Here is a 14896-nt window from a genome sequence, read left to right as displayed (position 1 = left end):
TTAAGAAGTCCATTTTAGATTACTTTTGGGGAATGGAAAAGATTTTTGGTTTTATAAATTCTGTTAATAACTTAATTTTTCAAAGATGAAAGTTCTTTTTTGGGTACAGATATATACTAATACTATTGTAATTTTGAAATGTTAAAAGTGGCAGTTGTGCTGATGACAGATTGACAAGATGATGATCGTAAACTTCAGCGCTTTGTGTTTTTTTGAAAAAATGAATATCATAACTTTAGGTTTTAATTCTCTTTCTTCCATTGGTTTTGACTGGAAAACACAGAAGCATTTTCCTTGTAACAGAATGTAATCTGCATCTATGGGCACATCCCATCACAAGTCATTTCACCCTTTTAGAGGAGTGGCCTTACTATTTGTACCTGTGATACAGATTGAAGAAGTAAAATGAAATGTTAATTATGGGGTGAGGGGTATCTTAAAGCAATTTAATGTCTATTTGGTAACATAAAACATTTATAAGTCTTCATCCTTATTAGAGATGGATGGACCAAAAGTTTATTATAAACTACAAATACAACTTTAGAAAATACCAATCAGAGGTTGAGGTGAAATGTACTTGGTCACATTAAGAATAAAGCCTTTCATTTTCCCCTTTTCTCTTAGGAGATGTTAAGGTTTAATTACAAATCTTACATGCTTGGAAGTGATTTTTTTTTTTTTTTTTAAAGATTTTATTTATTTATTTGACAGAGAGAGACACAGTGAGAGAGGGAACACAAGCAGGGGAAGGGGGAGAGGGAGAAGCAGGCTCCCCGCAGAGCAGGGAGCCTGATGTGGGGACTCGATCCCGGGACTCCAGGATCATGACCTGAGCCGAAGGCAGTCGCTTAACCGACTGAGCCACCCAGGCGCCCTGCTTGGAAGTGATTTTAATTTATATATACTGTAGTTTGAAGTTTAGTATGTGTGTATATGTATCGTATATATATTTTTTGGCTTTTATTTTCAGTGCTCAGTTTGCTGGACTACTTTGTGAAGAAGAAGGTAATGGTGCAGATAATGTCCAATACTGTGGCTACTGTAAATACCATTTTAGTAAGCTGGTAAGAATTTATCTTGAATTTAACATTAAAATGATAACAGATAGTTTTAACAACAGAGTTGACTCTTTTATAATAAAGGCATAATAGCTATTCCCTTTCTCTTGATTTTTGCATGGGATCGTTTGCTTCGAATGTTCTTTACTAGGAATTAAAAGATCGAGTAAATTTTAAAGATTTAATTTCTATTAATAGTAAATAGGATACATTAGTAGAAGAAGCACGTTAGTACTTTATAATCTAACACTATTTTCATTTAAATTCATTTTTTGAAATGATTATACATTTTGTGATTTTCTATCACTTGTTTCTCATCTTTTTGCTAATTACTCTTTATTTTCATTTTTATTTACTAGGAGATAGTAAAACTAAAAGCTGTTTTGTAACTTCTTAGTTGACTATATTGAGAAAAATATATTTAAATACAACTTTGGGAATATTTTAGATTTTGCCAATCTTTACTGTTACAGTCACGTGGATGTTTGAGTTGGTAAAATTTGATTAGCTGTTAACATATATTGTGTCCGTGTTCCTTTGAAGGATCAATATTTAATGTCCTAAGTGTCTATTTTTTTAGTCTTTACTGATAACAGTTAGATGTATACACTGAAAGTGTAAGTCTTCTTTGTTTTTTTTTAGTGTCTTTTTTTTTTTTTCTTAATACCTTTCCCCTGTGAGTGCGACTATTTTTTTCTTCCTTTCTTTTAAAGAAACAGTATCATTAGGGGCCCCTTTCTCATGAAATCAGCTCATGACTATTCTGGTTCATGCATATTAAAATACTTAAGGTTATGTAAATATGTTGTTTGATATTGAAGACTTTTATTTTAAGGGCTGACAAAGAATATTGAAGTGCTTTAAGAGAAATTTTGAGATAGTAAAATTGAAAATTTTGCTTCCGAGATGTGAAAAGCGTATTGGAATCTTAATTTTCTAAATAGAAGATGATGTAGAAAAAAATCTAGAAATAATGAAGATGGATTTTGAGTTTGTGTAAACAGGACTTTCTCATTGCTAATTATTGACATGTTGTTATCCCATTTGCTAGAGAGGAGAAGTCTTTAATAATTTAATAAGATTGTATAACCTCTACATTTGCATGTAATTTGAATACCTTTCATAGTCATTTTTATCTAATTTAAACTAGTTATGGTACCACTAAGTTTTAAACACCTCAAATAACTCTTGCTGTCATACTTTATTATGAAATTGTTTAAGTATTTTAAATAGAAATGTGCAGTACTTTTAGTAATGCTTTGAAAAATGCATGGGTCTAATGCTGACATTTCCTTTAATTTTTTTTCTTAATGAACTGCAGAGACAAATTTTTAGAAAACCATGCCTTAATACTGAAAATACGAGATTAAAAGGCTTCTTGCTTTTCCTAGTGTGGCAAAAAGTAACTCTTCAAATATTTTCTTTTCTTCTAGTCTTGGCATCCTTCCTCAGTATGGCATTCTCTATTTTGGTTGAAACTCCTTTTCTTTTTTAAAGAAGACATTGAAAATTATAGTTGATTTCTTCAAGAGGTGGTTTTGTAACAGATAAGCTACTGCTTATTTGAAATTATAGTCTATTTTCACACATTTTAATAAATGTACAAAAATATGGCATTAATGTTCAATTTAGGTTTAGATTTTCTTTTATAATGAATGTAATAGACAATATATATGAATGGTGTCTAAACTGGATTATATAGTTTGAAATAGTGGGAATTTTTTTTTACTTCAGTAGACATTTTTAAATACTACACACTTGAATTGGTTAAGCCTAACAAAAAGATTATTTAAAATTTTTTATATACATATACATCTATGTATATATATTTTCTTTTTTAGAAAAAGAGCAAACGGGGATCTAATAGGTCATATGATCAAAGTTTAAGTGATTCTTCCTCTCACTCTCAGGATAAACATCATGAGAAAGAGAAAAAAGTAAGTGGATTTGTTGTTGCTATATATGTAGCACATCTACTTAATAGATTTTTTTCCCTTTTTTAGATAAAATTAAGTTCTTGATAGCTGGATGGAGACATTGAAATACTGAAAATTTTTGACTGAGAGTATAAAGTCAAAGAATAGGTTTAAAATAATGCCATATTTGTGAATATGTTTGTATGGCAGAACCTACTTTAGCTGAAAATTTGAAATACAAATTGAAAGCATGAGAGAGATTTCTTGCATGTGTTGTTGCTGTGGTCATCTTGTGAAATCTTTAGGTGACTTCAGCAGTAATAGTTTGTGGCTATATATTATTAACTGATTATTTCACATGTAAGTAAAAATCTCATCAGCTTTTTCACTTTATAATGGAACAGTTTTGAAATTCTGTATATTCTTGACTGTTTTTCCCCCCAGTGGTGCTAATAATAAAGCCCTAAAAGCTTGCCTGATAACTAATCTGTCTTCTGACTTACTGTTTTCTGCTATTTTAAAGGATATGAGTAATTTTTTAGTGAACTAATAATAAGTACTGTAGTATCATTCATAGGACATAATTGTCAACATAGGAAAAGGCTACTACTGTGAATTGTTTTTAACAAAGTGAGGATAAAAAAGACTTTTCAGGGCGCCTGGGTGGCTCAGTCGTTAGGCGTCTGCCTTCGGCTCAGGTCGTGATCCCAGGGTCCTGGGATCGAGCCCCACATTGGGCTCCCTGCTCCGTGGGAAGCCTGCTTCTCCCTCTCCCATTCCCCCTGCTTGTATTCCCTCTCTCGCTGTGTCTCTCTCTGTCAAATAAATAAATAAAATCTTAAAAAAAAAAAAAAAAAAAAAGACTTTTCAGTTAGAAAATAACATTACTCTTAAATAGTTGGTATAAAATAGTTTGGAACGTTTTCATGTTTGTAAATACTTAGAGTTTGGGAATAGATTCGGTTTGAATATCTGTGCCTTTTTTCATGGTAAACATTTTAAAAGCTTAAATTTTTAATTTTGAAATTAAATTTCCAGTTGTGAGCGAAATAATAATTATAACTTTATATTCACCTTTAGAGCATTTGTTAGGTTTATATATGTGTTTTCTAAATCTTTAGGCAGCAAGTATACATATTCATCTTCTTTAATGGGGTGGTTTTGTGATAGTGACAATTATAGGGTTCTACCTTGCTGTCTTTTGTTGTTTGGATTGCTGAAGGGAAAATGGCAGATTGGGTTTAATTAGCAGTTTTACTAAGAAACACTGTGAGATTTTATGTAACCCTTTGAATCCACGAATGAGGGATACAGGTAGGACTCATTATAAATTGTGAGGAGAAAGTCTTCCTGATGAAATTCTTCTCTTCAGTCATTTCATGAGCATTATCTTGTTTAAAGAAGTGTTCATGGTATGATCATATTTATCTTAATATATGCCCTGTCATGATATTTTTAATGGACAATTATTAAATGTCATATAGTGTTTAATAAATATAGTGCTATTGATTATATTTATTGATCTTTTTTTTTTTTTTTGCTCTAGGAATGAGATTTTTCATTTTAGGAGTTTTTTGCAGTTGTTGAATACTAGATAAAAACATTGTGTTTAGTCAAACCTGGTTAGCTATAAATTTTAGCAGTTGGTATTTTCATTAGTATGTAAATACTATTTGCATTTTACTTTTGGCGTATATAAGTTTAGTATAATTTGATTTTGTTGTCAAACTTAAAATCCATTTGTACATTTTATTTTGTAACAGTTTTTCTTATTTATAAAGGCTGTGAGGTAAACATAGTATGAATTTATTATTGTTAGACTTGTTCGCTTGCCTTGGGAATATTTGGGAAGGGACTTTAATTATGTTATGATGTTAAGTAAGTGATAATATAGCTGAAAAGATCTGGTATGATACACTATCGTACTCCCCATCCCTCTTTACCTCTTTTAAGATTTTTTTTTTTAAAGGTTTTATTTATTTATTTGAGAGAGAGAATGAGAGAGAGAGAGAGAGCACATGAGAGGGGAGAGGGTCAGAGGGAGAAGCAGACTCCCCGCTGAGCAGGGAACCCGATGCGGGACTCGATCCTGGAACTCCAGGATCATGACCTGAGCCGAAGGCAGTCGCTTAACCAACTGAGCCACCCAGGCGCCCTACCTCTTTTAAGATTTTAACACCTAGTAGGTTTGTCTCAGATATGCTTACCATATTATAAAATGTTGCATTGAAGCATAACACAATCCATTCAGACTTTAGTATTTTAAAATACTATATATTGCGAGCTAAATTTTGGTGGTATTGTTCATAAGATACGTTGGAGTCACTCTCCCTTTGAATTTTTTTTATCTCCTTCATACTGGCACATATTTTAAAATATTTTGAAATATCTTGTATTATAAGTAAGTGGTGATAAAGAATATTTCTACTAAATATTGTGCTATCCAAATAACTTATTTAAAAATGAAATAAATGATTTATAAGTTAACTTTTTATATAACTATGAGAAAATTAAAAAATACATAGTTTTTGCTTCTCAGAGAATTTCTGTGTGACCCAAGGTATATTAATACTGGTTAGATATTAACTATGAAATCCCAACAAGGAGAGAGGAAGATTTAATAGTGAGATACGACTTTGAATAAAGGACAGTTTCCATAAAAATTGAAAAATTGGCATATATATTTTTTTAAAGGAATCAAAGTACGTGTTTGAAATGAATTGAAGCTATGTAGAGGAGGGGTATAATTTCATTCATTAAACAGTTAGAATCATTAGGTATTGTTTAAGAAGAATATCTTCTAAGATGATGAATGTTCCTTGTAAAATAGAATTTTTTTTTTTTTTTTTAAGATTTTGTTTATTTCACAGAGAGAGACACAGCGAGAGAGGGAACACAAGCAGGGAGGGTGGGAGAGGGAGAAGCAGGCTTCCTGCTGGGCAGGGAGCCCCATGCGGGGCTCGATCCCAGGCCCTGGGATCGTGACCTGAGCCGAAGGCAGACGCTTAACCGACTGAGCCACCCAGGCGCCCCTAGAATTTTCTTTTAAGCCTAGTATTTTTGTGTTACAGAAACACTGCCACAGAGTGAGATGTGGGCTAGGGTTAGGAAATGCAGAGATGTATCAGACATGGCAATATGTGGTTGTATTGGGATGTTCTGAACTTCAGAAAGGATTTTTTTCTGAAGCCTAATTTGTAGGTCTTTATTTAGAAATCAGTGGTTATTTATTACATTGAGATAATCTTGTACCAGTTCAGTTGATCTTCAGACACACCCTCTCCCCACTCATTAATGTTAAACTAATTCATAATGTATTAAAAGTATAGTTCTGTACTTCTAATACTTTACAACAGAGTCACCATTAGTGACAGTATTATGTGGAAATGCATGAATTTCCAAGTGGGTATTGCTAACGTAAATACTGTTAGCCTATGTTGGGTGGGTGTTTGTGGGAGGTAGGTTTTTCAGTTAGTGTTTTGTGAGCCTCAGGGATTGACTGGACTTCCTTTCCTTTAGGACTACTAATTTTTTTGAAGAGAACTGGGCTGGGCTGCCTGGGTGGCTCAGTATGTTAAGCATCTGCCTTAGGTTCAGGTCATGATCCCGGGGTCCTGGGATGGAGTCCTGCATTGGGCTCCTTGCTCAGTGGGAAGTCTGCTTCTCCCTCTCCCTCTGCTGCTCCCCTTGCTTGTGCTCTCTCTCTCTATCAAATAAAGAAAATCTTCAAAAAAAAAAAAAAAAAAAAGAACTGGGCTACTTCTGTGGCCCTCAGAGGAATAAAACTCTCATTTCAGGGTTGTCATTACTTCTTTAGGTATCTTTTTAAAACTTTTCAGCATTGAGAGTTACCTGTCATCCCCTTCCCTTTTTTGTGTACTTTTTCCTTTTGGAAATCTTCCACTTAAGTTAAAGCTTTAAGCTTCTCTGCATGTGCAGAGAGTTAAGAGAGGGCAGGGCTTTCAGTTTAGAATGCCTGGGATGTGAGTTTGGTAGGGCTGAAGAGTGACAGGAGACTACTTCATTAAGAAGGGGCCAGTTCCTGGGGAATTTTATAAGTGATGCCAGTTTGATTCTTCATTCTGAGGTGTTGGGCAGCCAGCCAGAAAGATTAAAATTTTTTTTAACTTTTGATTTTGCAATAATTTTAGACTTTGAGAGAAGTAGAGAAATATTACACATTATTTCTCTGTATCACTCACCCAGATTTTCAAAATATTGACATTTTAAGCTTGTCCTCTCTCCACTCCCCTCTTTGCTGTCCTGCTTTCTCATTCTCTCTATAATCTTTTTCTGAATTACTACAGAATAAATTAGAAATACAATATCCCTTTAGCCTGAGTGTACTACTTTAATGTGTAGTTTTAATAAAAAATGGAATTTCCTACTTGATTACAGTACACTGATCAAAATTAGTAAATTAACATTTTTCATAGAGCTGTTAGGTAATCTGCAGGTCCTATTCAAATTTCACCCACTAATATCATCCATACTGAAGAGGGAAACTTTTTTTCTGGTCCAGAATCCAATCCAGGATCACACACTGCATTTAGTTTTCATGTCTCTTTAGTTTTTTCAGTCTGTTCATTCTGGAGTATTTCCTCATTCTTTGTCTTTCATGACCTTGACGTCTCTGAAGCCCTGTTTTAGGTTCTTGGAGGCATTGCCTTGTTTTTTTTTTTAACGAGTCATTTACTTATTCGAGAGAGAGAGCATGCATGCATGCGTGTGTGGGGGGAGGAGCAGAGGGAAAGAATCTCAAGCTGACTCCCCACTGAGTGTGGAGCCTGCTGTGGAGCTGGATCCCAGGACCCTGAGATCATGACCTGAATAAAATCAAGAGTCAGACGCTTAACTGACTGAGCCACCCAGGCACCCCTGCCTTCATCTTAACAATGGATTTTACAGTCACAGCCTTGCTTCAACCTTTTCATGGAATGGTTTTCTGAGAGTGGCCTAGGTTTTGTCTTTTTCTGGAAACCGTTCCTTACTTTTATATTGTTTGCTTTTTGTAGAGTATATGAATTTTCAGAACCAGCAAGTAGCCTTTCCTAATTTAGTTTATACTCCTGTATTTTTTTTTTTAAGTAAAAAATTAGATTGCACTTTCAACATACTACCTAAAAAATTACCTGGTTAAGTCATCCAATTCATTAAATACACTTTCTATTTTCTGTGTTACCATAGGCAACAATGTAGCTAAACTTCCAGCTTCTATATAACAGGGACCCCTTTCCCTCTAATTTTCAATTAAATTTCTCTCACTTTCTTTTATGCCCTGGATAGCAGCCACATGGAAGGCCGTAAGGTTTCTAGTAACATCTCTTCAGTATTCATTAGGTTTTCACTCATAGTCTGAAAGTCCTTCTAGCTTTTGTCCGTTGCTTATTTCCATGCAACTTCCACAGTTTTAGGTTTTTTGTTTTAGTAGCATCCCATTCCTTGTAACAAATTCTGAATCACTTACCTATTGCAGCACAACAAATTTCCCTAAAACTTAGTGGCTTAATTATAATAAACATTTATTGTCTCAGTTTCTGTGGGTCTGGAATTTGGACTTAGGGTATTTCTAGCTCAAGGTCTCTCATCCGATTATAGTAAAAATTTTGGCAGGAATATAGTCATTTGAAGGCTTGATTCAGACTGGAGGATATGCTTCCATGATGGCTTATTCACATGGCTAGCATGTTTTTGCTGGCTGAGCAAGAACCTCATTTTCTGGCTGCATAAGTGTCCTTATGACCTGGCAGTAGCTTTCCCCAGGGTGAGTGATCTAAGATAGAGAGCAAGGTGGAAGCTGCAGCTTTTTTTGTGATTAGCCCTGATGTTACACATTGTCTTTTTTCCTTGTTGAATGCCTTTTTTAAAAAACATTTTTTTTTGTGGTAAAACATATATAAAATATTATTTGCCATTTTAACCACTTAAGACACTCATTTTTGCAGTATTCTATTAGTTACACAGAGCAACCTGTTCGGTGTCGTTGGATACTACCTAGGGGCAAAGATCATGGGAAACTCTTGGAGGCTGGCTACCACACCCTGAGAATTGGGCGGATACCCTGTTTCCCATTAAATTTTCACCCACAAGTTTTAGCATCCATTGATGATTCTACCTAAAATAGTGTTTGACAAAAGGTGATTTCCCATAATTCATTCTACATCCATTAATGGGCACTCTACTGTAAATTAGAGCTTCTCTCCCTTTCTCACTTTCTTCATCAGTAATAGGGAAGGGAAGATTCTACAGAGGAAATCAGAAGTAGCCATAGATATAGGAGGAAAGTTAGAAGAGACCTGGTATGTTTTGGAATTAAGGAGAAGTGTGTATTTCAAGAAAGTTAGTGCTCAGCATTTAGATTGCATATGAAAGATCAACTAATATAAGGCACAAACAATATATGTCCTTTGGATTTAGTGCTGAAGAATTTGTTGAGAAGGCGTCTCAGTGTAATGGTCAGAGGAGAAGCTAATTGAAGTTGGTAAATGAATAAAGTAGGTATGAGGAAATGTAAATCATGAGAGTATTTAACTCTTAAAGAATCTTGGATGTCAAGAAGAGGAGAGAAATAGGGCAATAACTGGAGGAATATGTGATATTAAGATATAGTAGTGGACAATAAGAATACTCTGTCTTCCCTTATTGTGGGAGGAACAAGGAAAGACGCATTTAGGTGAATAACTTGGTCACCTGGATAATGAAGCAGAGAAAATAGGTTTGGACAGATTCCTAAGGAGATAGTGCTAGGTAGATTGGATAAAAAGATAAGGAAAAGGAAACAAGTTTGTTGTTTTCACAAGTGTTTAAAGTAGTGGGTCACGAGATCCAAGGTTGGATAATAGATGTAAGTGAAACTAGGGAACAGGGTCACATAGATTTGGACAAAATGTTGGAGCAAGGGCATGGAAGACTGAGTGAGGTCCAAGAACAAGTAAGAGTGTGAATCAACTGCAAGGTATGGAGAAAGTATAGATCATGGTGGTTCAGTATTTCACTGGACTGTTCTGGCTTCAGCTGTTGCAAGACAAATCTCCATGGGTCTCTCACATTTGTACACATCTTGTGAATAGAGGCCTTGACTGCCTTTGTTCCAGATTATCTTTTCGAAGTTGTTTATGTAATGAACAGCCTTGGAAAATGGAGGCAACATCATTAAGAGCAAAGGGCAGATTTGCTTACAGCCATGGAAAATACAGAGATAGTATCTCTTTCTGGGATAATGATAGCAGGCTTGCTTACTGTTCAGAATTAGATTCCCTAAGTCCACGGTTCTTCTTCTGTAACACAACCCATTATGTGTGCAAGTGTCATTTGGCCCTTTTCAAGTCATCCTGTCAGAATTGGGGTTTGGGGAGCCCATGGAATTGCTGGCATTCTGGCTACTGCTGTTGCTGTGAGTGTAAAGCCCTTTGTGTACAACCCAGGAGTCTTGTGTCTTTTTCAAGCATCCATGAAACTGGCAGGCTAACTTGTTAGATTGCAAGTATGATATTAGACCCTTCATAATTTTTGGCACAAGATGTTATAGGCATATCGAAGAAGAGAGAATTGAAGTGAAAACCGCTGGAATTGAGGATGTTTGGGGATTATGAGATTTGTCCACCTAGGATTAGCCTTATTTTGGTAACACATCCACTCTTGTGGTCAAGGCTTTTGGGATACTATGGTTTGAAGGTCTTACCAAGATCATGTGGAGTAGGGATGCGTGGGTGGCTCAGTCGTTAAGTGTCTGCCTTCGGCTCAGGTCATGATCCCAGGGCCCTGGGATCGAGCCCCACATCGGGCTCACTGCTCAGCGGGAAGCCTGCTTCTCCCTCTCCCACTCCCCCTCCGTGTGTTCCCTCTCTCACTGTCTCTCTCTATCAAATAAATAAAATCTTTAAAAAAAATTCTTCTATCTCAATAATAAAAAGACAAGCAACCCAGATTAAAGATTCTATTATATATATTATATATAGACCACGTGGAATAGGGAAGAATTACCTAAAGAAAAAAATGGGCAGACAAAAACAAGAGATAACTATTAGTGAATGACAGAGCCGGGATTCAAGACCAAGTATGCCTGATTCCAAAGTCCATGGGTTATTTTTCAGATGTCCTTCTGACTTTTACTTGGAGGCTTAATAATCACATTTCTTTAAAAAATAAATCAGATATATTACAAAAATTAGCTTTTCTTTTGTATAGTACACATGGTGAAGTTTTTGCATGTTTTAAAAAGAATGCTAATGCAAAGAATCTCTTAATGAATCTTTTTTTTTTTTCTTATGACTCTTATACATTGTTCCAGGATGTTCTTATTTAGACTGGTGAATGTTTGGGGGGACACCTCACTGGCTCAGTCAGTAGAGCATGTGACACTTGGTCTCGGGGTGGTGAGTGCGAGCCCCACCTTGGGCATGGAGTCTACTAAAGATAAAATATTAAAAAAATGTATTAGGCTGGTGAATGTTTGGGAGAAGAGATTTTTGAAGAACTTGTAACTTAGAAGAGAGATAGATATCTTGTCAAAGAAGATGAAAAGTGAAAGTTAACAAGTTGGTGTGAATAACCTTTTTGAAATTTTTCTTTTTTTTAAAAACACTTCATTTTTTTTTTTTTAAGATTTTTATTTATTTATTTGACAGAGAGATAGCGAGAGCAGGAACACAAGCAGGGGGAGTGGGAGAGGGAGAAGCAGGCTTCCTGCCGAGCAGGGAGCCCGATGTGGGACTCGATCCCAGGACCCTGGGATCATGACCTGAGCCGAAGGCAGACGCTTAATGACTGAGCCACCCAGGCGCCCTTCATTATTCTTTTTAAATTTATTTTATTTTTTTATTTGTCAGAGAGAGAGAGAGAGCACACAAGCAGGGGGAGCGGCAGGCAGAGGGAGACGCAGGCTCCCCCATGAGCAAGGAGCCCTATGTGGGACTCAATCCAGGACCCTGGGATCATGACCTGAGCTGAAGGCAGACACTTAACCAATTGAGCCACCCAGGCATCCCTGAAATTTTTCTTAAACTCAGATGTTGAAGACAAACATTAATAAAGTGTGCGTCAATTAAATGGCATGTCCATGAAATCGGATTTAATGACTAATTGAATTGGCTGAGGGCTAAGTTCTTTAGTCTGTAGAGTTACCATTTTTTGTAAGGTTAAGATTGCACAAAATAAAAAGACTAAAATGCTTAAATGCATTTAGGTGTTTAGAGTTAATTTCCAGCTCTCTAAAACCATAGCATTATGGAGATTAAGTGACTATAACAAATTGTTCTACAATAATAATACAAATATTTGTTAATATATTATCTATATTAAACTAGTTTAATTTCCTTTTTCATAGATGAAGAAATGAGATGAATGTTAATTAAATTTGATAAGTGTTTATGAAGCATCTACTGAATTCAATATGCCATGCTCATTTCCTAGGAAAACAAATTAAAAACCTAGAGTCACACTGACACTAAGCAATTTGTCCAAAATTACATATTTGGGAACATAACTGTGAGAAAACCCAGTTTGTATTTTTAAAATTCTGTGGTCTCTTCATTTGACTTTTATATATTTCAGAAACTTAGCTACAAGCAGTGAGAGTGTTAAGAATAAATAGGTGGAAGTTTCTGAAAAGCTGTTTACTGTATTTTCTCTAATTTGATTTGCTGCTGATGTATACATACCACTAAGAATAAAGAAAGAAGGGGTGCCCCAGTGGCTCAATCGGTTAAGCATCTGCCTTTGGCTCAGGTCATGATCCTAGGGTCCTAGGATCAAGCCCCACATCGGGCTCCCTGCTCTGCGAGGAGCCTGCTTCTCCCTCTCCCACTCCCCCTGCTTGTGTTCCCTCTCTTGCTGTCTCTCTCTCTGTCAAATAAATAAATAAAATCTTAAAAAAACCCCAAGAGACCAAAGAAAGGATGCCAAATAAACTGACATAGGATCATTGTAATATACATGTCCATCTTAGAGATTTAAATAAGTTACTTAGAATCTATTACATATGGCATGTCAGGGAGCTTAAAGTTCATATTCTTTTCCCTAATAAGTATTAGATATATAGTTTAAGATTTATATATATGTGGTTATTTATCACTATTTAGCTACTTATAGTAGGTATAATGTTTTTTTTTTTTTTTAAGATTTTATTTATTTATTTGACAGAGAGAGACACAGCGAGAGAGGGAACACAAGCAGAGGGAGTGGGAGAGGGACAAGCAGGCTTCCCGCCGACCAAGGAGCCTGATGTGGGGCTTGATCCCAGGACCCTGGGATCATGACCTGAGCCGAAGGCAGACGCTTAACGACTGAGCCACCCAGGCACCCTTATAGTAGCTAGTGTTTAGAAATGATAAAATGGCCAATAATAGATGAAAAGTTATGACATATCAGTGGAATGGGATATGTTGTGCCTCAGTTTTCTCATTGCATCTAGGTGATACTGGTATTTAGTTTCATAGGGTTGTAAAAATTAAGTGAGTTAATACATGTAAAATGCCTTTGCACTTCTTAAAGTGCGAATTGAAAATCTGGTGTCCAGATAGACAACTCAATAGTATCTAAAGTGTTAGTTAATATTATTACATTTAAAATCATGATTTAAAATTGAAATGATGGGCGAAGGGGTTTTTATATAAATGAAAGATGTAGTATACAAAAGCGTGCACTTTAAATTTATTTTAATTAGAAAAATTAAATTCACTTAAGAATTTTTTTATAAAAGGTTGGAAGAAAATTCAGCAAGGTGTTACCAATTATGCCTATACCATATTTGCTTTTGCCTTTTTTTTTTAAACTGTATTATCTAAATATTTTTTAGAGTTTGTTTTTTAAATAGTTTATATACTAGTTTATTTTTAGCTTAGGGACACCTGGGTGGCTCAGTTGGTTGTGTCCAACTCTTTTTTTTTTTAAGATTTTATTTATTTGTTTGACAGAGACACAGCGAGAGAGGGAACACAAGCAGGGGGAGTGGAAAAGGGAGAAGCAGGCTTCCCGCCGAGCAGAGAGCCTGATGCGGGGCTCAATCCCAGCACCCAGGGATCGTGACCTGAGCCAAAGGCAGACTCCTAACAACTGAGCCACCCAGGCGCCCTAGGTTGTGTCCAACTGTTGATTTTGGCTCAGGTCATGTTCCCTGGGTTGTGGAATGAAGCACCATGTTGGGTTCTGTGCTAAGCATGGAGCCTGCTTGAGATTATCTCTCTCCCTCTCCTTCTACCCCTCCCCCTGCTCACATGCACACATGTGTGCACACTCTGTCTCTCAAATAAAAATAAATCTTTAAAAAAAAATGTTTTAATATTATAGAAAATTTGTATGAGTAGTACAATGAACAAGTATGTAGGTTTAACCTACATTCAGCAGTTGTTGACATTTTACCACATTTGATTTATCTTCATCTCTATACATCTACATAAAGTACAGAGACATTAAAAAAAATCTGTCATGTATCCATTTGAGAATTAATTGCTCACATTGTGAGACTTCATCTCTAAATAAGGACATCTTCTAAGGACATCCTTCTACATTGCTGTAATGTAATTATCTTACTTAGGAAATATATTAATATAATATGAAATCATGTACTATATTAATCATTAGCTATTAATATTAGTTACAAATAATACTGATATAACATTAATGTAAATATTTTACTTAGGAAATATAATTACTTAGGAAGTATAAACACTATTAACATACTGTCCATATCCAAATACCTCCTTTTGTCTTGATCATGTCCTTTAATAGCTGATTTGAAAAGAAATTGACCCAGGATTCAGCAAAGTATCAGATATTGCATTTAGTTATTTCTCTTTACTATAATCTAAAACAGTCTCCAGGCTTTTCTACCTTTCATGACATTGACATTTTTGAAGAGTCCAGACCAGTTGTTTTACAGAATGTCCCTCTATTGGGATTTGTATTATTTATTTAAACCTCCTG

General features: G+C 35.4%; 1 protein-coding gene across 14 annotated transcripts in view; it reads left to right on the top strand.

The window, feature by feature from the left end:
- MLLT10 (MLLT10 histone lysine methyltransferase DOT1L cofactor) overlaps positions 1–14896 on the top strand; it is a 218962-nt gene that overhangs the window by 96020 nt on the left and 108046 nt on the right. For 13 of the 14 annotated variants that reach the window (XM_045874303.3, XM_045874311.2, XM_064591990.1 and 10 more), the window contains 2 exons: positions 971–1064; positions 2900–2995. In XM_045874303.3, coding sequence (XP_045730259.1) covers positions 971–1064; positions 2900–2995 — 190 coding nt within the window. The remainder of the gene's footprint in view (positions 1–970; positions 1065–2899; positions 2996–14896) is intronic. The other variant, XM_045874307.3, reaches the window with a different exon arrangement.

Source organism: Mirounga angustirostris, unplaced genomic scaffold (assembly GCF_029215605.1).
Source record: "Mirounga angustirostris isolate CCGP_5_RB_7025 unplaced genomic scaffold, mMirAng1.0.hap1 SCAF_5, whole genome shotgun sequence".
Classification (NCBI taxonomy): domain Eukaryota; kingdom Metazoa; phylum Chordata; class Mammalia; order Carnivora; family Phocidae; genus Mirounga; species Mirounga angustirostris.
This window is presented reverse-complemented; position numbering and strand designations above follow the sequence as displayed.